At 36.2% G+C, this 25,139-nt stretch overlaps 1 protein-coding gene across 39 annotated transcripts in view; it reads right to left on the bottom strand.

The window, feature by feature from the left end:
• RIMS2 (regulating synaptic membrane exocytosis 2) overlaps positions 1-25,139 on the bottom strand; it is a 752,291-nt gene that overhangs the window by 517,385 nt on the left and 209,767 nt on the right. For 25 of the 39 annotated variants that reach the window (XM_055348803.2, XM_031014115.3, XM_055348807.2 and 22 more), the window contains one exon: positions 16,347-16,358. The exons of the other annotated variants lie outside the window; for them this stretch is intronic. In XM_055348803.2, coding sequence (XP_055204778.1) covers positions 16,347-16,358 — 12 coding nt within the window. The remainder of the gene's footprint in view (positions 1-16,346; positions 16,359-25,139) is intronic. 39 annotated transcript variants of the gene reach the window in all.

The following is a 25,139-nucleotide window of genomic DNA, read 5'->3' as shown; positions in this document are numbered from 1 at the left end:
TTTTGTCTTTCAGCTTGGGTACAAGCTCAGCTGCAGTAGTACAGAGCACCAGGTAGATTTCAAGGGTTCCCAACTCCAGGCCCTGGCTCCCAGATGATATCTCTGGACCCACCCAGGATTGAAGGAAACTTACCACACTGAAAGGAAGGATGCAAGCCTGGCAGGCTTTAATCACCTGCTGATTGTAGAGCCCTTGAGCCTTGAGTGAACATAGATGATATGTTCACCAGTGGTCACTGCGGGCCTTAAGCAACTCCCAGGGCTCTGCTGCCTTTGGATCTGACGTAGCACAGTCACAGTGGTGTAGACCACAGGAGTGCTTGTGTCACCCCTCCCACAACCCCAGGCAGCTCAGCACAAAGAGAGGCTCCATTTCTTTGGAGAAAGGAAGGGAAGACAAGAGTCTCTGCCTAGTAATACATGAAATTCTCCCAGATCTTACCCAAGACCACCATGGCATCAGCACCTCGGTGAGTCTGTTAGAGTCACAGCATTATGGGCTGGGGGTGCCCCCTTACGTAGATATGGCTACAGTGACCAAAAACTTAGATCACAACACCCAAGTCCCTTTGAATACGTGGAAAACCTACCCAAGAAAGTGCAAGTACAAACAACCCCAGACTGTGAAGACTATAATAAATACCTAACTCTTCAATGCCCAGACATCAACAAACATCAACAAGCACCAAGACTATCCAGGAAAACATGACTTCGCCAAACAAACTAATGCACAAGACAGACAGATATGTGACCTTTCAGATAGAAAATTCAAAACAGCTGTTTTGAAGAAGCTCATTGAAATTCAAGATAACATGGAGAAGGAATTCAGAATCCTATCAGATAAATTTAACAAAGAGATTGAAATGATTCAAAAGAATCAAGCAGAAATTCTGGAGTTCAAAAATGCAACTGACATACTGAAGAATGCATCAGAGTCTCTTAATGGCAAAATTGATCAAGGAGAAGAAAGAATTAGTGAGCTTGCAGACAGCCTATTTGAATAAACACAGTGATAGGAGACAAAAGAAAAAATAAAAAAAAGAATAAAGCAGGACTACAAGATTTAGAAAATAGCTTCAAAATGGCAAATCTAAGAGTTAATTGTCCTGAAAGAGGAGATAGAGTTAGAAAGTCTGTTCAAAGGGATAGTAACAAAGAACTTCCTATACCTACAGAGAGATATCAATATTAAAGGACAAGAAGATTAGAATACCAAAACTTAACTCCAAGAAGACTACCTCAAAACATTTAATAATCAAACTCCTGAAGGTCAAGGATAAAAGCTTCCTAAAAGCAGCTACAGAAACAAACAAAAACAACATAGAATGCAGCTCCACTATGTCTGGCAGCAGACTTCTCAGTGGAAACCTTATAGACTAGGAAAGAGTGGCATGACATCTTTCAAGTGGGAAAGAAAAAAAACCTTTTATCCTTGAACAGTGCATCCACTGTGATATGGTTTGGCTGTGTCCCCACCCAAATCTCACCTTGAATTGTAGCTCCCACGATTCCCATGTATCATGGGAGGGACCCTGTGGGAGGTAATTGAATCATGCGGTGGGTCTTTCCCATGCTGACCTCATGACAGTGAATAAGTCTCACAAGATCTGATGGTTTTATAAAGAGGACTTCCCTTGCACAAGCTCTCTCTTGACTGCCGCCATCCATGTAAGATGTGACTTTGCTCCTCTTCACCTTCTGCCATGACTGTGAGGCCTCCCACCCATGTGGAACTGTGGGTGGGACCTCTTTCCTTTGTAAGTTATCCAGTCTCGGATATGTATTTATCAGCAACATAAAAATGAACTAATACACAGTGAAAACATCCTTAAAACATGAAGGAGAAATACAGACTTCCCCAGAAAAACTAAAGCTGAGAGATTTCATCAACATCAGATCTGTCCTACAAAAAATACTAGAGTTCTTCACTCTCAAAGAAAATAATGTTAATGAGCAATAAGAAATTATCTGAAGGTACAAAACTCATTGCTAATGGTAACTACATAGAAAAACACAAAAGATTACACCAATATAATTGTGACGTGTAAGGTATGCATAACTTGAGTAGAAAGACCAAAAGATGAATCTATCAAAATAATAGCTACAAAAAATTTCTAGACAAAGACAGTATAATAAGATATAAATAGAAACAACAAAAGTTAAAAAGTGGGGAAGTTAGGTTAAAGTGTACAAGTTAGCTATACTTAGACAAAATAAATTTCAAGACAAAAACTATAAAAAGAGACAAAGAAGGTAATTATATAACGATAAAGGTGTCAATCAGCAAAAGAATATAACAATTGCAAATATATAATCACCCAACACTGGAGCACCCAGAAATAGAAGGCAAATATTATTAGAGGTCCTCTATATATATAACAATTGCAAATATATAATCACCCAACACTGGAGCACCCAGAAATAGAAAGCAAATATTACTAGAGCTAAAGAAAGAGAGAGAGACTTAAACCCCCCACCACCCACGGACAATACAATGATACCTGAAGACTTCAACACCTCACCCTCAGCACTGGACAAATCATCCTGGCAGAAAGTCAATTAAGAAACATCAGACATAATCTGCAGTATAGTCCAAATGGACCTAATAAATAATTACAGAACACTGCCTGCATCCAACAACTGCAGAATATACATTGTTTTCCTCAGCACATGAATCATTCTCAAGCATAGACCATATGCTAGGCCACAAAACAAGTCTTTAAAAATTCAAGAAAAACTAACATTATATTAAGTATCTTCTCTGACCACAATGAAATAAAACTAAAAATCAATAACAAGAGGAATTTTACAAACCATGTGAGCACATGGAAATTAAACAATGCTCCTGAGTGACTTGTAGGCCAATGAACAAATTATGAAGGAAACTGAAAAGTTTCTTGAAACAAATGAAAATGGAAATACAACATACCAAAACCTATGAGATAGAGCAAAAGCAGTACTAAGAAGAAAGTTCATAGCAATAAACGAATACCAAAAAAGTAGAAAAACTTAAAATAAACAAACTAACAGTGCATCTTAAAGAACTAGAAAACCAAACCCAAAATAAGTAGAAGTAATAATACAAATCATAGCAGAAATAAATGAAAATAAAATGAAAAAATACAAAAGATCAATAAAACAAAGTTAGTTTTTTGAAAAGGTAAACAAAATAAACAAACCTTTAGCCAGACTAAGAAAAAAAGAGGGAAACCCCAAATAAATCAAATCAAACATGAAAAAGGAGATGTTAAAATTGATATTGCAGAAATTCAAAGAATCATTAGAGGCTACTATGAACAGCAATATGCCAATAAGTTGGAAAACCTAGAAAAAATAGATAAATTCATAGACACATACAACCTACCAAGATTCAAACATGAAGAACTCCAAAGCTTGGATAGACCAAGAACAAGTAATGAGATCAAAGCCATAATTAAAAGATTCCCAGCAAAGAAAAGCCCAGGATCCAACGTCTTCATTGCTGAATTTTACCAAATAGTTAAAGAAAAACTAATACCAATCTTACTCAAAGTATTCCCAAAAATAAAGGAGGGAATACTTCCAAACTCATTCTATGAGGCCATTATGACCCTGATACCAAAATCAGACAAAGACACAGTGAAAAACAAAAAAACTAAAGGCCAAAATCACTGATGAACATTGATGCAAAAATTCTCAACACAATACTAGCAAACCAAATTCAACAATACATTAGAAAGATTATTCATCATGACCAAATGAGATTTATCCCAGGGATACAAGGATGGCTCAACAAACATAAATCAATCAATTTGTTACATCATGTCAACAGAATGAAGGACAAAAACCACATGATCATTTCAATTGATAATAATAAAGCAAATGAGACAATTCACCACTCCTTCAAGATAAAAATCCTAAAAAAAAAAAAAAAAAAAAAAAAAGAAGGAGCATACCTCAACAAAATAAAAGCCATAGGGACAGGCCTACATCGAGTATAACACTGTACAGGGAAAAACTTTTTTAAAAGGGCATAGAAGGGTATAGAAAACTAAAAGAAGGGTACATCCCCCCCAAAAAAAAGGGTATAGAGGGAACACACCTCAACAAAATAAAAGCCATGTATGCCAGACCCACAGCTAGTAACATACTGAACAGGGAACAACTAGAAGCATTTCCCCTTAGATCTGGAACAAGACAAGAATGACCACTTCCACCACTGCTACTCAACATAGTACTGGAAGTCCTAGATAGAGCAACCAGATAAGAAAAAGATATAAAAGGCATTAAAATGAGAAATAAATAAGTCAAATTATACTTGTTTACAGATGATCTCATTCATCTGGAAAAACCTAAAGACTCCACCAAAAAACTATTCAAACTGATAAATTCAGTAAAGTTCCAGGATATAAAATCAACATACAAAAATCAGTAGCATTTCTATATGCCAACAGTAAAAAATCTGAAAAAGAAATCGAGAAAGTCATCCCATTTACAATAAGCACAAATAAAATTAAATGCCTAGGAATTAACTTAACCAAAGAAGTAAAAGATCCCTAGAACAAAAACTATAAAACATTAATGGAGGAAATTGAAGAGAACACACACACAAAAATGAAAAGATATTCCATGTTCATGGACCGGAAAAATCAGTATTGTTAAAGTGTCCATACTAACCAAAGTAACTGACAGATTCAATGAGATCCCTATTAAAATACCAGTAACACTCTTCACAGAAATAAAAAAAAAATACTAAAATTTGTATGGAAACACAAAAGACCCAGAATAGCCAAAGCTATCTTAAGCAAAAAGAATAACACTGGAGGAATCACATTACTTCACTTCAAATTATATTACCAAGCTATAGCAATGAAAACAGCACAGTACTAACATAAAAACAGATACATAGATCAATGGATCACAATACAGAACCCAGAAACAAATCCATACATCGACAGTGAAGTTATTTTTGACAAAGGTGCCAAGAACATACACTGGGAAAATGTCAGTCTCCTCAATAAATGGTGATGGGGAAACTGCATATCCATACACAGAAGAATAAGACTAGATCCCAATCTCTTGCCAAAAGACTTATATCCAGCACCTGAAACTATGAAACTACTACCAGATAGGACACACTCCAGGACATTGGTCTGGGCAAAGATTTCTTGAGTAATGCCCTAAAAGCACAGGCAACTGAAGCAAAGGTGGACAAATGGGATCACATCAAGTTAAAAAAAAAAACTTCTGCACATCAAAGGAAAGAATAAACAAAGCGAAGAGACAACCCACAGAATAGAAGAACATATTTGGAAACTATCATCAAGTAAAATTTGAAATATAACAAAATGACAAGTTATATAGATTATTTTAGTTTCATAAGTGAATATATTATTTCACACTATTCTGAAGAGTCTAGCTAATGCAATTAAACGAGAAATAAATGAGAAAGAAGAAGGTAAATTATTATTTTCAGGTCATATGGTTGCATATTATTAAAATTCAAGAGAAACAACTAAAAAATTCAAATAATATCATTCAGAAAGGTGGCTGTGTACATTAATAACACAAAAAAATCAATATCCTTTCTATATAAAAATAAGTAGAAGCAGTAAAAATATTTTATTTATAATTTTAAAATAAAATTATTAAGAAATACATAAAATTGGCTGGGTGCGGTGGCTCACACCTGTAATCCCAGCACTTTGGGAGGCTGAGGTGGGCAGATCACAAGGTCAGCAGTTCAAGACCAGCCTGGCCAACATGGTGAAACCCCATCTCTATTAAAAATACAAAAATTAGCTGGGCATGGTGGCACGTGCCTACAATCCCAGCTACTTGGGAGGCTGAGGCAGGAGAATTGCTTGAACTGGGACCCAGGAGACAGAAGTTGCAGTGAGCCCAGATCGCGCCACTGCACTCCAGCCTGAGCTACAAAGCGAGACTCTGTCTCAAAAATATATATATATATAATTAATATAAATAAAATATATATATAATTAATATAAATAATCCTATTGAGGGACATAAAGGAAGGTGAATAGATCAAAAACATTCTAATTTTGAATATCAAGACTTAATATCATAAAGATGACAATTCTTCCCAAACTTATCCATAAATTAAATGTGATCCCAGTAAAAAACACCTATATGGCCTATTTAGGACTAAACAAATTGATTCTAAAATAAAGAAGGAAAACTAAATAAAAAAGTATAGCAAGGGAATATCCTTGCATCCTTGAGATAGGGAAAGATTTCTTAGGTTACAAAAAGCACTAACCATAAAAGAAAAAGTTAATAAATTGGACTTCATCAAAATGTAAATTATCTGTTCTCCAACATACACCATTAAGAAAATGAAAAGCCAAGCCGCAGACAGAGAGAAGATATTCTCAATCCTTAACAGATGCTCCTTGACTTGCAATGGGGATACGTCCTATAAACCAACATTAAGCTGAAAATATCTTAAGTCAAAAGCTCATTTTCAACTTACTATATCTTTAACTTATGATGGGTTTATTTAGATGTAACTCCATCATAAGTCAAGGAGCATAATAAATGCATATTGCTTTCTCACCATTGTAAAGTTAAAAATTATAAGTCAAACCATCATAAGTCAGGAACCATCTATATATGATGTTTGTTCAGTATATATAGAGTGAGAACATCTGTAAGTCAATAATAAAAAGACAAACAACCCAAATTTAAAATAGGCATAAGATCGAAGCAGACATTTCTCAAAAGACGTGATATGAATGGCCAAAAAACATGAATAATGCCCACCATCACTGATCATTAGAAAAATGGAAATAAAAAGCCAAACCAGTAACCCAACCAAATGCTGGTGAGGTTATGCAGCAACCAGAGTGTTCATATTTGGCTGATAAGAATATAAAATTGTATATGACCTTTGCAAAACTGTTTGCAATGAAAATTGAATCCAGCTTCTTGATCCAGCATACTCTACTCCTAGGTTCTACCAAAAAGAAACATATAAGCCCACAAAAAGACTTCAACACAAATGTTTATAGTGGCTTTATTATAGCCAACAACATTAGAAGCAATCCATACGTCCTGCAACAGAAAAATGGATAAACAAATTGTGGCATATTCATATAATAAAGTAGTATCAGCAATAAAAAGGAACAAACTACAGTTATAGGCAACATCATGGATGAATCTCATAGATTTTGAATTGAAAGAGGACACTACATATTATATGATTTCATTTATATGATGTTCAAAAATAGGCAAATCTACCTATGGTAATAAGGTCAGAAGGGTGATTGCCTTTTGGGAGATGGGGATAAAAAACTGACAGGAAAAGGGCATGCATAAACTTCCTAGGATGATGGAAATAATATATATCTTGATGTGGTGCTAGGCACATTGGGAATATACATATCTTTCAAAATTTGTCAAATTATACTTAAATTCTGTGCATCTTATTACGTACAAGTTACACTTCAATTTTTTACAGAAAGGAAATAAAATAGCCAGGAAATTTTTGTAAAGAAGAGTAATGTGAGGAAACTAACTCCAGTGGTGTAACAAATGTGGGGGTGGGGGAGATAGGAGTTGTAATCTGCCACAGTGGGGAGGAGTATTTTAACACTAAATTTGTATCAAATTTAGTTTTGTTCACATATGGAGTTAATAAGCAGGCCAATTTTTAGTCCCTTCTCATATTTTTGAAATATTTTCTACAGGCAGTTCATCCACCTCATACTGTCTATAGCTGGGGTGGTCCACTCCCAACAACAGTCCCTCAGTATGCCACTGACCATGGCTACAAGCTACTAGTAACACATACTAAAAAGACGCAGTCATTAAACTATGTGGTACTTGCACTGGCAAAATAATTGAAAAATCAATGGGCAGATTAAAGAGACCAGAAATATACCAGAATGCATATGGGAATTCTATATATGAAAAAAGTGGCTGTGAACATTAGTGGATAAAAAATAGGTTACTCAATAAATAGTATTATGACAAATGAGTAACAATATGAAATAAAGTAGGATCCATATCTTATATTGTACATCAAAATAAATTCTGAATAAATCAAAGTCGTAAATGTTTTTTAAAACTTAAAAACTATTCCACAAAAAAGATAAAATATTGGAGAATTTATTTTTGTAATCTTGAAATAAAGAAACTTTTACTATGTGTAACAAAATCCAATGCTAAAAAGACTGATAAATTTGACTAAAGGCAATTAAATGGTTTTACATCTAAATGAAGTCAAAAGAAAAAACCTGAGATATTTCCAGCATATGTGATAAAGAATTATATTCTTTAACAAATAAACCATATTTAAAAATACAAATATAGTAATACAAATGAGCAAAGAATAGTACACAGTAAGAGAAATGCAGAGAGTGATGTCAGGAAGATGGCAGAGTAGGATTTTTCTACCCTCACCCCCTCTCAGAAACATCAATTTAAACAATGATCCAACCATAAAAATACACTCACAAGAGCTAAGGAATCCAGGTAAGAGATTATAGCACCTGGGTGGAACACAGAAATAAGAACAGACACATCGAAGAGGGTAGGAAGGACAGTTTCACATTATTTACATCACCCCTCCCTCACATCCCTGCAGTACAGTGCCAAGAGAGATCATTTCTGTGGCGGGGCGGGGCGGGGAAGAGAGTGAAGTAAGCACCTGACTTCAGTGGGTACCCCAATATCAGGCCTTCCCCAGTGACCACTGACACAAAGCCAGCTCCTGTGGATCCCATCTCCAAGCTTCCCCTAGCACCAGGCCATCCCTCCTGGCCCCAGGCTCCAGGCTCCCCGACAGTGAACTCAGGCTGTAGGCCCATACCAGGATAAGACCAGCCCCTACACACCAAGGTTCCTGTCCTTTTCCAGTGCTGGGCCAGCTCTGTGGCCTCAGGCTCCAGGCTAGACCCTATAGACCTACACTTCAAGCCTTTCATGTTGGCTCAGGGACCAAGCAAGTCCCATCACCAGGCTAGCGCCCACAGCCTCAGACTCCAGGTTGGACCTGGTAGCTCCAGTCATCAGGCCAGCACCTGTGGACACAGACTCCATGCCAGCACCCACAGTCCCAGGCTCTAGATCCACCCAGTACCAGGCCAGCCCATGATGCCCTAGGCTGCAAGTCATCAGCCCTTATGAATGCAGACTACAGGCCACACACATATGCTGGAAACATGCCAGCCCCTGTGGGCACAAGAGTTAGGCCTACTCATCCACTGACCCAGGTACCAAGCCATCTGACCCACAGACTCCAGCAGCAAGCCTGCCCATGGATCCTGAAGACACTTGGTCTAGAATCTCTGAACAGGCTAACTGGTAAAGGGCTTTCCCTGCTGAAGCCAGTTTGTAAAGAGAACAAGAAGAGCTTACTTCTTCAAATGTGTCCACATCAATACAAGTCCAAAAGATCGTGAATAATCAGAGAAACATGACATCATCAAAAGATCAAAATAAAGCACTGATGGTACAGGAGTTAAGAAATTATTTAGGCAGATAGTGAGGGTAAGGAAGTCCTTGGTAAGGTTTACCTTTTAATGAAAAGCAACCCACAAATCATTTTCTTTTTGTTTGTTTGTTTGTTTGTTTGGAGACAGGGTCTCGCTCTGTTGCCCAGGCTCGAGTGCAGTGGCACAATCTCGGCTCACTGCAACCTCCACCTCCTGGGTTCATGTGATTCTCCTACCTCAGCCTCCCAAGTAGCTAGGATTACAGGTGCGCCCCAACATGCCCGGCTAATTGTTGCATTTTTTAGTAGAGACAGGGTTTCTCCACGTTGGTCAGGCTGGTCTTGAAAATGAAAATAAATCAGTTTATTCTGCCAGAGATGAGAAATCACAAGCAGTTTCATACAAAAAAGACCTGGTCCATAAGGAGTTCTCTCCCAGCTCTGTCCTAGTCAGACAGATTAAATCAAGGCCCTGGAAAGACCCAGCAAAGCTAACAGGAGAAGAATCTATGCAGAACCTATTAGATCAAGGATACCCCCAACAGATCAGGAGTACCAGTCCATGACCTGTTAGGAACTGGGCTTCACAGCAGGAGGCTAGTGGTGGGAGAGTGAGCAAGCAAACTTTATCTATATTTATAGCAGCTCCCCGCCTTGCATTACCGTCTGAGCTCTGCCTCCTGTCAGATCAGTGTCGGCATTAGATTCTCACAGGAACACAAATCCTATCGTGAACTGCACATGGGAGGGATCTAGGTTGCGTGCTGCTTATAAGAATCTAACGCCTGATGATCTGTCACTGTCTCCCATCAACCCCAGATGGAACCATCTAGTTGCAGGAAAACAGGCTCAGAGCTCTCACTGATTCTACAATATGATGAACTGTATAACTATTTCATTATATATTACAATGTTATAATAATAGAAATAAAGTTCACAGTAACTGTAATGTGTTTGAATAATCCCGAAACCATCTCCTCACCCCTGTGTGGCTGGGACTACAGGCATGTGCCACCATGCTAGGCTCATTTTTTTTTGTATTTTTAGTAGAGATGGGGTTTCACCATGTTGGCCAGGCTAGTCTCAAGCTCCTGGCCTCATGTGATCTGCCCACCCTGGCCTCCAAAAGTGCTAGGATTATAGCTGTGAGCCACCACACCTGGCCAATAAATGTTCAATGATATTATTAATAAACATATCTACCCTGGCTTCCTGAAAGCTCTCCAAATTCAATATCTTCATAAAATCATTGCCTTCCCTACCGTCACCCTCTGACCCTCACCACCCCAAAACGGCTCCTCCATCTTCCATATACTGGTTTCAGCACTAATATCCTCATTCAATGCAGAAAGCTAGTTGTCATCCTTGACTCCTCCATCTTTTTATTCTCTTCTCAACTCTCAAATCCACCAAGCCTATATAGCTACTGACATTTTCTCCCACTTTAAGAGCTCATAAACTCTCACTGATGGTATTTTTTAGTTATGGGAATCCCATGCAGGATAAGAAAATAGATTTCATTTTCAGTTATAGATTAGATGGAATGGTATTCATGATTGAAATAACTTGCTCAAAGCAGTTATCTAAAAGATAAAAAAGTAGTAAAATGTATAATAAAAATGTATGACCTGTGCCTGCTCACAAGAAGTTAGGTATGCTGCAATTATAAATATGCTTTGTCATCTCTCCAACTTTCTGTGAACTCTATCACAGCCAAACTGAAAGTCATTTTAAATCATTTCTTACTAATATCATCTTCTATAAAACTTCAACATATGCTCTTTATTAATATTTTCAGTTGTCATATACATTTTTTATAATTGCCCTATAGGATATTTTAATTCACAGAATTTTCACAGCGTGGATTTTTAATCCCTTTTTATAGGAGACCTATATTAGTCCATTCTCATATTGCTATAAAGAAATACCTGAGACTGCATAATTTATAAAGAAAATAGGTTTAATTGGCTCGCAGTTTCTCAGGCTGTACAGGAAGCATGATTCTGGCATCTGCTCGCCTTCTGGGAGGCCTCAGAAAACATATAAACATGGCTTCAGGAAACATGCAATCATGGCAGAAAGCGAAGGGGAAGCCAGCACATCTTACATGGCCAGAGCAAGAGTTACACACTTTTAAACAACCAGATCTTGTAAGAACTCTATCAGGAGAACAGCACCAAAGGGATGGTGCTAAACCATTCATAAAGGATCCACCCCCATGATCCAATCACCTCTCACCAGGCCCCGCCTCTAACACTGGGGATTACAACTGAACATGAGATTTGAGCAGGGATACAAATCCGAATCATATCAAGACCTAAATCAGATTTTCTAAGTTCATTTGTGCATTTATTCTAAATATGCAATCAGGTGAATGGTTTTTAAAATTATGTATCTTTTTTCTAAACTTAGAATGTATAATATATTCAAACAAATAGTCAGTAGCCTCTCTCTGCCTTTTAAATTACTCAAAACTCTTCTAGCCTTCTAGAATCATTTTGTCCTATATTCTTATTGAATAGTATGCTGTCTAAATAATACAGTCCAAAATACCTCTATGTTGCTGATAAAAATACTCTGGATGTTTGTCTAATTTCCTAGTTAAACAATGTAAGAATGCTGGTCTTCATCAGGTTTACAATACAATAGGACTAATGGTAGTAGTAATATATAAACTTGTGATTTTTTTATGAGTTTGCTATGACAGACTGTTATATTCAGTTACTAGAATGATTTTATTAAGGTGATTTACATGTTACTGTATTAATAAATAGAAGTGCAAATGCAAATAAATTAATCTACCACTGTTAAGTCAGTATTTACTAGAATGAAGCTCCACACAGCCATTGCCCAGATGAAATGGAATAATCAAAAATGATGTAATTTGAAAAATACTTTTAAGTATATGCTAAATTACATATACTTAATTTAGCATAAGTATATGCTAAATTGCAACTCTATATGAGAATAACAATGAGCAGCTAGAAGAATACACACGTTATGAAGGCCTATGTGCTTAAATTATGAAGGTATAATGCACTTAACATTGAAAACACAGAGCACCTTCCTCTGAACATCATAGCTGCAGCTGCAAACCAAAAGATAACTTGTATACTTCTGAAATGTGAGAATTACTGCAGGTCATATATCACCCTTCCACACCCTTCATTTCAATAATCATGACCATTAGTAACATTATTCTTGTACAATAAAAGTTAACAACCTGTTACTAACAAGTGAACTTTTTATCTAGTGTTGTCTCAAGAGATACCAATATCCTAAGAAAACTAATAACTGTTGTAAAAACAGAGAAAGGAATAATTTAATACCCACATTAAAGTTGCCTTTCTATAAACAGATGATATGCCTCTAGACAGTGAAATGGGCTTAATTCTGTTCCAAAACTTTAATTTCATGTTGTTCTCACTAGATATGCCTAGGTCAGTATTCAGTAATAGATGAACAGTTAGATATATGTTCTGGCCTGTGAGAAAATAAATTACCATAGAGTGTAAGTTTACTTATTTGCTCTATGCAACCTAAAAGGTCTGGGAAACATTAAATTATATTTTAAAAATTTCAATTCTCTTTATTTTGATCCTATGTAAAATAGAAAATTCATAACTGAGGAAAAATTCAGTCTCTAAGACCAACATGTTCATAGTAATTTACTACTAACAACCTGAGGTTATTTATATGTAATAAATGAGAAAATGTGTTAAATGATCCTACTTCTTAAAACATGTATAGAGGCAAAAACATACAGATGAGTACTGGGCAATGATCATCATGCACTTCCTTTACTGCACTTCTGCATTTCTGAAGAAAATCAACTCTAGATGTTTGTATGGCTTCCCTGCTGCATACTGCATATCTTACTAGTGTTTCCATTAGGAATGTTTTTGGGTATAAGAAGCAAAAAAACATTGACTACTGGTGACAGAAACAAATTTGGGAAGGGAATATTTTTCTCACATTGGGAAAAGTATCTGATTACATTGAATCAGTGGCTCGACAATGTCATGACTAATGACTCCAGTGCTCTTGGCCTTTCCTTCATCATCACAAATGGCTGGTCAAGTCAAAACATTACTTTTGCATTAAAAGGTTGTGCCAGCTACATTTTTTTTAACTTATGACCTCCCAGCAGCTCTCAAATACTTTCTTATAACTCATTTGCTAGAACTGTGTCACATAGCCATTCCCAGTTAGAGGAAAGCTAAGAATATTTTATATTTTTCCAGTCTACCTAGTGGGGATTGCAAGAGGGAAGGAAGTTAAAAATGTCTGTTGGAGGAGGGGCACAGTGGCTCATGCCTGTAATCCCAGCACTTCAGGAGGCCGAGGCATTTGAGATCAGCCGGGCCAACATGGCAAAACTCCATCTCTACTAAAAATACACACAAAAATGTACCCAGGGGTGGTGGCAGGTGCCTGTAATCCCAGCCACTTGGGAGGCTGAGGCAGGAGAATCACTTGAACTCGGGAGGTGGAGATTGCAGTGAGCTGAGATCACACCACAGCACTCCAGCCTGGGCAACAGAGTGAGTGAGACTCCTCCCTCCCCACCCCCACAAAAAAAAAAAAAAGGTTGTTGAGCCATTGAGCAGAGTCAAAAACAGTCTCCTCTTTCAGCTACTCAACATTCCATATGTATATTTTACATGTAATACATCACCTCCTCCATAAAGGAGGTAATCCCAAAGTTTCATCTAGTTATAAAATCTAATTCCAAATCCAGGATCTCTAAGGAAAAACAAATCTTACCATCATGGCCCACTGTGCATCATTGTGAACCACTCAACTATACACTAGAAGACAAATTACACCTGTTCCCAATACACCCAATACACAATGAGAAAAAACAGGGTAACTGTAATAAAAACTCTCATTCAGAAGTATGAACAATAATAAATATACAGCGACAACTGTCCATAGCACACAGCAACCCATATATGAACAATAGCTTAGTTTCATTGGTTAACCTATCTAGCTGCCCCTGATTGAGCTATCTAGATATTTTCCCTTGATGACTGTCTTTCATGTCCCTTGATTCTACCTTGGCAGGATGTCCCTTGCCTATTATCCTCCTTGGCATTAGATACGATTGGGACTAGCAAGTATACTCTTCTTAGAGTCTGTATGGCATTCACATGCACTGCTAGAATATACATCATATTGCTAGTATGAGTTCAAGAGCTTGTATATTGCCTTAGAAGTTGAAAACTCATAGAATTTGCTGTCTAGACTTAGGATTACTTTAACCATTAGCCACATGTGGTTATTTAAATGAAAATTAATTAAAATTAAAGAAAATTTAAAATTCAGTTTCTCAGTCAACCAGCCACTTTTCAAGTGTTCAATAGCTATATGTGACTAGAACCTACTGAATTGGATAGTGAAGATGCAAAACATTTTCATCATGGCTGAAAGTCCTATTGAACAGTGATGCATAGTATTATAAAAAGGCCTGCTGAATTTTATTTGCAATGTCCCAAATCCACACAAAATTATACTTTTATCTTGTAGTCAATATTTAGTTTAAAATATAGACTGTTATATTATGAAATCTTATCAATGCATAAAAGTCATTTCTAAAGCTGAGTTTTATCATCAAGTGCCTCATTTCTGGGACGGGTGTCAGAATTCATTGTGGAAGCCACAAACAATAATTAGACCATTATGCATCCTGCATTAACTCTGGACACAAAAGTAGCACCAGAGATTCTAAAGGTTATAAATTGCCTGAATTATGCTACTTGTGAGTCAGAAAATCAGGTGGGCTGGAAGATAGCTTATAGGTTCTCTAGGGAACCTGTCCCAGATCAAGGATGACGCACAGTCTGGGACATGTCTACAGAAATTGACCCATATATCTTCAAAACTGCATCTAAAATTTGGTAGGATTCCTACAGGTTTTTGTTTTTTAAGGAAAGAAAAAGAAAGAAATTGCAGTAACCTTTTTTCTACTAAGAGATTTTATTCTGAACCCACATTCGATATTTGCCACCATCTACATCATCCCCAACTGAGTAACTAAAGACTTGGAGAGGAAGAAAAAGGCTCCAACTGGTAAAAGAAAAAAAAAAAAGAATGCACTATTTAGAAACTATCAGCTGAATGATATTCTCTTTGAGTTTTATGCCAATTTGAAATGGGAAAACTTGAAAAGTCCTCAACTTTAAGTCTGACTCATCCAAAAGAATCAGATAAAAGGATTTTTATCTATATTTGCAGGGAGTCATCAGTCTCCATGGCAGATCCAAATTCAAATTAGACCACTAAGGGCACACACTAGCAGATTATTAAAACCTAGCCGGTAGTCTAGTCGTATCTACCTGAGTATTTTAAAGTATGAATACATCCAACATTTAACATGAAGATAATAAGGTAAACATTTTACCAAATTCTAAAACATATAAGAAAAATAAAATACATGAAATACTTATAATCAACTGCCAAATATATACTTCAGAAAATTCATATTCAGTGTTATTACTTCAATATTATAACAGTTAAATCTTCATACTAAGTCAGAAGGTTAAGATTTTAAAACCTTATCAGTGCAATGATGAGTTTAGCATAATAGAAGATTATAGAAATTTTATCACAGTGAGGAATGCTATGAGGTTTCCTTGAAAAAAATGCTAAATTCTAAAAAGGCAAGCCTTTTTAAAAATCAAATAATCAACTTTTCATCCATAATATATGAAGTGTAAATAATTTAATGTAAGTTTTTCAGTAAAAGCAGATAGCATGCTTAAATAAGCCATAATGTTTAGCAATTACCATGCATCATAACTATAACAAAACACTGAGAAGTATATAAATTAAATATAGCTATAAAATTAAAACTGGCAATAACAACAATAAGGAAAAACTAATACTAGACAGAAAAAAAGACTCTAACCACTTTGTCCTCCTGGAGTGAATATCCACGAAAGCAAGTTAGAAAAGACAGAAAAGACAAAACAAAAAAGAAATAATTAATTCCATTCTTAAAACAAGTAAGAGTTTTAAAAAGTTTTCTTACTGAAATTAAAATTCTGAAAATGTCTAAATTACATTTTGACTGAAATCTAAAATTCTAGATTTTAAAAAATTTTAGGGGGGATTTTTTTCCATACATTTCATTCAATTCAAGCAAAAGCATGCTACATAAGAGAATATATTAAGATATATAAACAAAATAATTTCCATAACAGCAATTAAATATCCAAACATTGGGAAAAAAAGAATACTCTTCCTACAAACAAAATCAGTTAAATACTGAGCTCAAAAAACTGAAAAATGTTTAAGAAAGAAGTTTTATATACAAAGACAATAAAAAACATAACATCAATGTTTAATTTCATCATATACTATTAAAAGTAGATAAAATGTAATTTTCATGAATTATACATATTGTTTCTGAAGTTTATCTCTGTCCCAATTATTCAGAAGTCTTTTATACTTAATATAACTAAAAAGAAAATCTTTTTGAAGTTGTTATTATTGATTACCACTGGTAATTTGGGGTCACTGTTTCCCAATATGATAAGTGTGGAAAATAAAATGAGAAAATACATATTTTGGTCAAAAGGTGATTTAAATACACTACAAAGTAAACTCGTTTCATTTCTCTTTTCTTTAACATAAAGTAATGATAACAGTGAAAGTGATAATGCAATAATAATGACTGATACAAGAACTTACAATAATTAAAACCAAAATCATGTGTTTTGAGATATCACTGTTTCTTTGAAATATGGGTGATAGTACAACATTTGTGACTCAGAGGAAAGACAATCGCAAAGTCCTATATTAAAATCCCACATTTTGGGGAGCTGAACAATCAGAACACATGGACACAGGGAGGGGAACAACATACCATACACTGGGGCCTGTTGGTCGGGGGCACCAGTAGGGGTTGGGGACGTAAAGCATCAGGAAAAATAGCTAATGCATGCTGGGCTTAATACCTAGGTGATGGGCTGATAGGTGCAGCAAACCACCATGGCACACATTTACCTATGTAACAAACCTGCACATCCTACACATGTATCCTGAAACTTACAATAAAATTAAAAATAAAAACAACATCTTGTCTCACTTCAGATCTTGCACTATAGCCACTCGATAGTGCTGCCTCTATATAATGCCAGTGTCCTTGGTTGATTTTATATCTCTTTTCTCTGTAATTTAATTGATCAGCTAATTATTTTAGGTCATAATTACTAGACCTGGAAACTCCAGTGGTAACTTGAAGTATGCCCAGGAATATTCATTAAAAATTTAATAATATAATTACATGTTAAAATTTCTTTTACATAGTTAACTTCTTATCCTATTTTATTATCTAAAAAAATTTTATACCAACTACTTTTTTCTCATAATCAACCATCCTTATGGCCATCCTTACTATCTTATCACTTCTAATAATCAGTCACCCTTCCTCTCCACAAGATCAATTTACTTTAAGTATTACTCCCAAATCTACCTTCTCATTATCACTTATATATCATTGATTCTATCATTATTTTCCACCTCTGATATTTCCTCTTGATTATCATGGCATCATTTCAGACTATATATGACAAAATCATCTGTCAATAACTATTCTTTGTGCAACTTTCCATGATTAGTTCCCCAGTCTCCTAGGAAACTAATGTTAATTTCCCCTCAGAATCCTTCTTTAGATAGAGGTATTCCATCTTTCTGATCCCTCCCTCTGTGTCAGTGATTTATATTCTATATAGTTAAACTACCATCACTTGCCTCTCACTTCTTGACTACCTTCTATAATCAACCCAAAAATACCTCTCTTTCACACCACTACAATATTCTCTCTCAGGGCTGGTCTTCTTTTTTCCAAGAATAACAACAATTAAATTCTGTCTGTATAGTTTATATTTTTAATTCATCCACAAGTTTAGATTGTTATCTTCCATAAAACATTATCACAGTGTTGAGCTACAGCAAAGAGCTGGACTTAAATGCAATGCTTATCCCATAATAACATGCCCATAGTAAGTACACTAGACTTCTTTGTTCCATTAATTCACTGACCCATTATGTGCCAAAACATAGAAGCCCACAGCAGTCAAGGGGAATTAAACAGATCTAATCAATTAATAATAATAAACTTTTAAGAGTACTAGATTGGAGGTCTGAAGAATCCAGTGTGGCACAAAAAAGTGAGTGGTTAATTCACAGGAGATACCCAAAGAAAGCATCATAAAGGAGATGATGCTTAAATCCAGAAAAATAAGCAAGTGCTCATCAAGTGGGTAAGAATTGTGGACTGGGAGTGGGATCTAGAGGGGATAAAAGAAGTATTTCAGGAAGAAAGAAAAAAAGGCAGAAATAAGAGAAGTATAAGTAGTATAATCTGGTTAAGACATCTAGAATGGAGTGAAGCTCATGCCTAGAGTTAGGCAAGGAATAAATCAGAGAGCGGTGACTCTTTATGCCATTAGAAACTTCACTCAGGTGATGAGGAGTCACTGAATCATTTTTAAACAGAAGGTAAAAATAATCAAATCTGCATTTTACAAATCACTACAGCAGTATTTGAAGGATGTGATTAACAGGCCAAAACTGAAGCAAAGAGACCAATTAGAAGATTGGCCTTAGTCTAGGTGACAGAAGATAAGAACCTAAAAAAGACAGCATCTGTAGTTTACATAGAGAGACAGGAAATGATAAAATCAAAAAATTGGGGGAAAGGAAAGAAATCTGAGATGATTCCTACCTTTCTGGCTTAGATGACAAAGTGGATAGTAGGGCCAATTAAAAAGTTGAAAATTATAGGAGGTGTAGATTTGGGGGTTCTTCCAGCAATAGGAAATACATAGAAAGTCTCCTTGGACTAAGTGAGATTCAGCAGTATTCTAGTGCATTTACCGCAAAGGACTTAGAAACACAAGATATTAGGCCGGGCATGGTGGCTCATGCCTGTAAACCCAGAACTTTGGGAGGCCGAGGCAGGCAGATCACCTGAGGTCAGCAGTTCGAGACCAGCCTGGCCAAAGTGGTGAAACCTCGTCTGTACTAAATATACAAAAATTAGCCAAGCATGGTGGTGTGTGCCTGTAATCCCAGCTACTCAGGAGGCTGAGGCAGGAGAATCACTTGAACCCAGGAAGTGGAGGTTGCAATGAGCCAAGATTGCACCACTGCACTATAGCCTGGGCAACAGAGTGATAATCCATCAAAAAGAAAGAAAGGAAAGGAAGGAAAAGAAGGAAGGAAGGAAGGAAAAGAAAAATCCAATGTCCTATTTAATGGATTTTTACATAAAATAAGTTAAAAATAAGGATTATTACTACACTTTTATTTTAACTTCAAAAAACATTCTTTTATTTTTCATTTACTTTTTGCTTATGTTTGAAATTAAAGGTTTCTGTTAGGAATCCTTGAAAAGAAATTGGGTAAAGTTAACTGGGTATTCCATTTAAAAGGGATAAAGGAATTCATGACCAATGTCTAACCCACCTTACATGTCTTGCCTGCTTTCCATTTCCTTTGTGTTCCTGTATCTACAGTCTGTTTTACCATCCTGCAGTTTTGGTGATGTCATGAATTTTTTATATCTTAAACTGTTGTATAGTCTCCTATTATGATTAGAATTCATTATAGATTCTATTATTAATCTTCCTTATATATGCTAAATGAAATCTATTTAACTTGGTACTCACCTTATCTACTGATAAGCTTAACTACTGATGAGCACATCATGTACTAAGCAGTATCCTTGACACCAGGAGATTAGGAACAAGTGGATACCAAAAGCAGCTTTCATATGTAGATGTACCAACAACCAAGCATACCTTGCCTTTGCCATATGTCCAGTGAGCTAAGAGTATTTTTTCTCTAATCTAAAATAAATCTCTAAAACCATATACTCCTACATATTTTTAAATTAGCATTTAAGTTTTAAGCCAGGCATGGTGGCTCACACCTGTAATCCAAGCACTTTGGGAGGCCAAGGCAAGAGGACTGTTCGAGCCCAGGGGTTCGGGACTATTTCCTGGGCAAGGTGGCGAGACCCTGTCTCTATTTAAAAAAAAAAAAAAAAAAAAGGTTTAAAAATTAAGCAGGTGAGGTGGTGTGCACCTGTAGTCTCAGCTACTCAGGAGGCTGAAGCAGGAGGATTCCTTGAGCCCATGAGTTCAAGCCTCCAGTGAGCTGTGATTGTGCCTCTGCACTCTAACCTGGTTGACAGAGTGAAACCACATCTCTGAAAAAAAAAAAATTGAAAATTAAAGTTTAAATGGTTAGGATGCATTTTCAGATATATTGGGTATTGTACAAGTACATTTTAAAAGTGTGATATATATATATATATTTCAGATGGGGTCTGGCTCTGTTGCTCAGGCTGGAGTGCAGTGGCAGATCTTGGCTTACTCCATCCGCCGCCTCCCAGGCTCAAGCGATCCTCCCACTTCAGCCTCCCAAGTAGCTGGGACCACAGGCACTCACCACCACGCCTAGCTAATTTTTTGTATTTTTGGTAGAGATGAGGTTTCACCATGTTGCCCAGCCTGATCTCAAACTCCTGAGCTCAAGAAATCCACCCCACCTTGGCCTCCGAAAGTGCTGTGATTACAGGGTTGAGCCACCACACCTGCCTGATATATTTTCGTCAAATCTTGGAACTGCATATTTAGCTTATACACGGAATATATATGGCAAATGTCTACTATATAACCCATTTGGCAAACCACTCCACACTGTTAAACCATCAAATCTGGCTTTCTATCAAGAAGAGTCCAACTTCATTTTTAAATTAAAATTGCTATTATAATGATTCACAAATGGCCATCTCTAATTCTAATTCTAAAAACAATAGAAGAGGCAATAGAATCTTGCCAAAAATCTGTTGCCTGAATGAAATAAGGCGCGCCCCCTTCTATATTTCTTACAAACCTTCTCATTGCTTTGCCTCTGAACTCTCCCTGAGGACAACACATTCTGGAATTGTCACTTTGTGTGGTGCCCCAGAGATTTCTACACCCTGAGCCAATGTACTATATAAAAGCTAGATTCAGAATAGGTAAGGTTGAGGAATGTACCTTTCTTTTGAAAAATAGAACAATTGTAAAAGTGAGCTGAAAAAGAAAGATCCACAAAAAAGATAGTGTTCTAAGGTAGATCAACTTTAAGAATATGCTACTAAAATCTTTGCCCTTGAAGTTATTCACACCAGTTACTCCCAAAAAGCATTCCTTCCACAGTAGGTGATACACTATCTCACTTTCAAGACTACTGTAATATATTTCAGAGTATAAAGAACTTGTGAACTCATCAGAGATTCCTGAAGAGAAACAACCCCCAAATTGGCAATGTATATCAATATATTTCAAAGAACTTGCTTAAGAATCACTTTCTAAAAATAAAATAAAATTTTTAAAAATCACTTTCCTTTATAGCCATTATAAAATTATGTCATTATGCTTCAAATCTGATAATTTATAAAGTGAAAAAATTCATGTTACATTTTAAGTTAAATAATACAACTGTGGAAATGTACATTATTTATTTTTTTCTAAATTAGTGATTAAGCAGGTGGTAATATACTTTTCTTACCAAAAAGTAAAAGAAACAACAAGTTAAAGTTGCCACACTCTGATGCTTAAAATAATCCTTATTGTAAATTACTTTTAATGTCTTTCTAACATCACTATCCAATAATTACAAAATAATTGTTTTCTTATGAAGTCATTATTTTTTCACTTGACTAAATATATGGCTTTTACTTATTAAGAGGGTATAATCTGAAAAGGAAACAAAGAGAACCGATATTTCATAAAATTTTGTTGTGTTGGTACTTCCATATGTCCTGCCCTTCATTTATTTTCTATGTCCTAAATGTACCTCAAGAGAATTAACTAAATGTTAAGGATGGCTCCACATGAAAGAGCCTCAAAATTAAAACAAAAGATTATTTTATTATATTCTCTTAAAAGATTACTAAGAGAATTTTTAAATAGCTTTATAATTAAATCATAAGCTATATAATATTTGTGTTCTCATTATTCTATTTCATAAGCTTAGTAAGACCAACTTTCACTGAGATTAATCCTTTTGGGCTATGAAAAATCAAAGAAATGTATTTAGTACCTGTTGGGAACAAAAGCCTTCTACATAAGGCAACTAAGCATGATGATCAAATTTGAAAAAAAAAAATACATTCCAGAGTCTTTTTATTTAGAATATAGGCAAGTTTTATACATGACAAGTCTCTTGCTTGAATAAAAATGTAGAAAAACTAATGAAAGAAATCCAGCCTTGAGCTAAAATCTATCTTTACAAATCCTCAGGGACTTAAGGAAAACACGAGATAAGTGGGGAATATTGCCTCTGGCTCCATCCTTCTTCCATAAACCATTCCTATCAGGCTAACCCTCAACATATAAAGAGACAGAGTTGATACAGAAAGCTGCACAGAGACAGAACCCAAGAGAACTCCAGGGGTTTCTTCAAGTCTTCAGCTCAGTAATGATCAGTGAAGATACATATGAGAAAAATACTCAAGGGAATGGGGTTAAAGAAAAAAAAAAGAATATCTAAAAGAATTAGAAAGAAAATAGTTGTTCCTACCAGCAAGACTGGAAAAACTCCTAATTCATGGGATATTGGTTAAAGACTCAGTCTTTCTTCTGTAGAGGAGAATAATTAGTGCTAAACTGAGCATTGCTCCAAATACACCTAACAAACCCTCAAAGAATGTGTAAAAGTATCAAACTGTTTCCATGTAACTTAACTACATCTGAAAGCTCAAGAAGTTACAGAAACACAAAAATAGCCAACATCCAACAAAGTAAAATATACAACACCTGTCATCCAACCTAAGATACCACACATGAAAAAAGTACCAAAAAAAAAAAAAACCCACATACCGTAATGAGAGTAATCAATCAAAACTAACCCAGACTCAAGGGGGGTTAGAATTAGCAAAAGATAATATCGAAACAATAATTATAACTGTATTCTACATGTTTTTAAAGTTACACAGAGCATAGAATATATCTTAAGTCCCAAATTAAAATTCTAGTCATAAAAACTACAATGTCTGTGATTATTAAAAAAATATACTGAATTTTATAAACAGATTTGACATTGCTATAATGTCTGTGATTATTAAAAAATACACTGAATTTTATAAACAGCAGATTTGACATTGCAGAAGGAAAGACCAGTAAACTTGAATGCACATTAATATAAAGAATACAAAATAAAACACGAGGAAAAAAACAAAATTAAGATTAAAGGAAAGAACATAAGTGAGCTGTAGGACAATTACAAGCTGCCTAATATACTGGGAACAGGAGTTCTTGAAGCTGTCTAGAGAAAGGAAAGAACAGTAAAAATATTTGAAAAATAATGGCCAAAATTCCCCCAGGCCCTCAACAAACCTCAAACCAAAGAGACACAAAGAAAAATACACCAAATAAAAAAAATTTTAATTGCACACAACTAGTGTTAAAAAATACTTAAGCAGCAAGTGAAAAATGCTACATTATGCACAGAAAACCAAAGACGAGAATGATATATTTCTCAATGGAAACAGTGAAAGGGAGGAGGCAGAAAAGCAGTACATTTAAAATATTGAAAGAGAGAATGATTTAGGGAAGGTGGAGCAAGATGGTGAAAGAGAATCTCCTGTGATCATGTCCCTGGCAAGAACATCAACTTTGAACAACTATCTACACAAAAAGCCACCTTCATGAAAATTAAAACATCACGTGAGAGATCACATACCTAGTTTTAGCGTAATAACAAGAAAAGATGTATTGAAGAGGATGAAAAGAACAGCACTGTCTACACCACTCCTCACGCACCCCTAGAGAGCACAGCCAGAGGAAAGAATATATGCTTAGAGTGGAACATTAACACCAGGCAGAATTCCACAAGTGCCCATGGAGGGAGTATTTAGAACAAGTCCTGGAGCAGAAGAGAATCTGCAACCCCAGCAGGAAGAACCCAAATCCCGGTCCACTTCACCACAGGCTAACAAAAGTGGCCTTGAGCCGTGAATAAATTTCAGTGGCATCCAGGCCATAGCAACTGCAGTCCTTGGGTGAACCCTGCCACTGCACTGCTCTCAAAGGTTGTTTACTCCAAGTGCAACCCAGCATGAAACCTTCTGGTGGTATCCATTAGAGAATGCCTGCATCACTCCTCTCCCAACTTCAGGCAATACAGTGCAGAGATTCCTTTCTCTTAGAGTAAACAGAGGAAACTTTTTCTTACAATTGGGTACCAGCCCAGCTACAGTAAAATAAACCACCAGGCAGGATCCCAAAGCTCCCAGTTGGCCATTGGTTCTGGATGGTCCTTCTAGACGCACCCTAGGCCAAAAGGAAATACGTTGCCCCGGCAGTACAAACCCAAGTCCCAGCAGGTTTCACCGCCTGTTGACTACAGTGGCCTTAGCCTTAAGTAAACATCAGTTGCAGTCAGGCAATAGTGGCCAGGGTCCTTGGGCAAGCCCCTGTACTGTGCTGATCTGAGACGCCATGGGATTCGAATATAACCCAGCATGGTGCCACTTGCTATGGTCATAGCAGTGCCGAGTCGCCCATCCCCCAACTCCAGGCAACACAGTGCTGAGAGAGACCCCTTTCACTTGGGGAAAAGGGAGAGAAGAAAGCTAAAGACTTTGCCTGGGAACCTTATCTTCCCCAAGTCCACCAGGGCTGGATCGCGAGGATTTGCA

This window comes from Gorilla gorilla, chromosome 7, assembly GCF_029281585.2.
Source record: "Gorilla gorilla gorilla isolate KB3781 chromosome 7, NHGRI_mGorGor1-v2.1_pri, whole genome shotgun sequence".
Classification (NCBI taxonomy): domain Eukaryota; kingdom Metazoa; phylum Chordata; class Mammalia; order Primates; family Hominidae; genus Gorilla; species Gorilla gorilla.
Note: the sequence above shows the minus strand (reverse complement) of the source record. Positions and strands in the feature narration are given on the sequence as shown.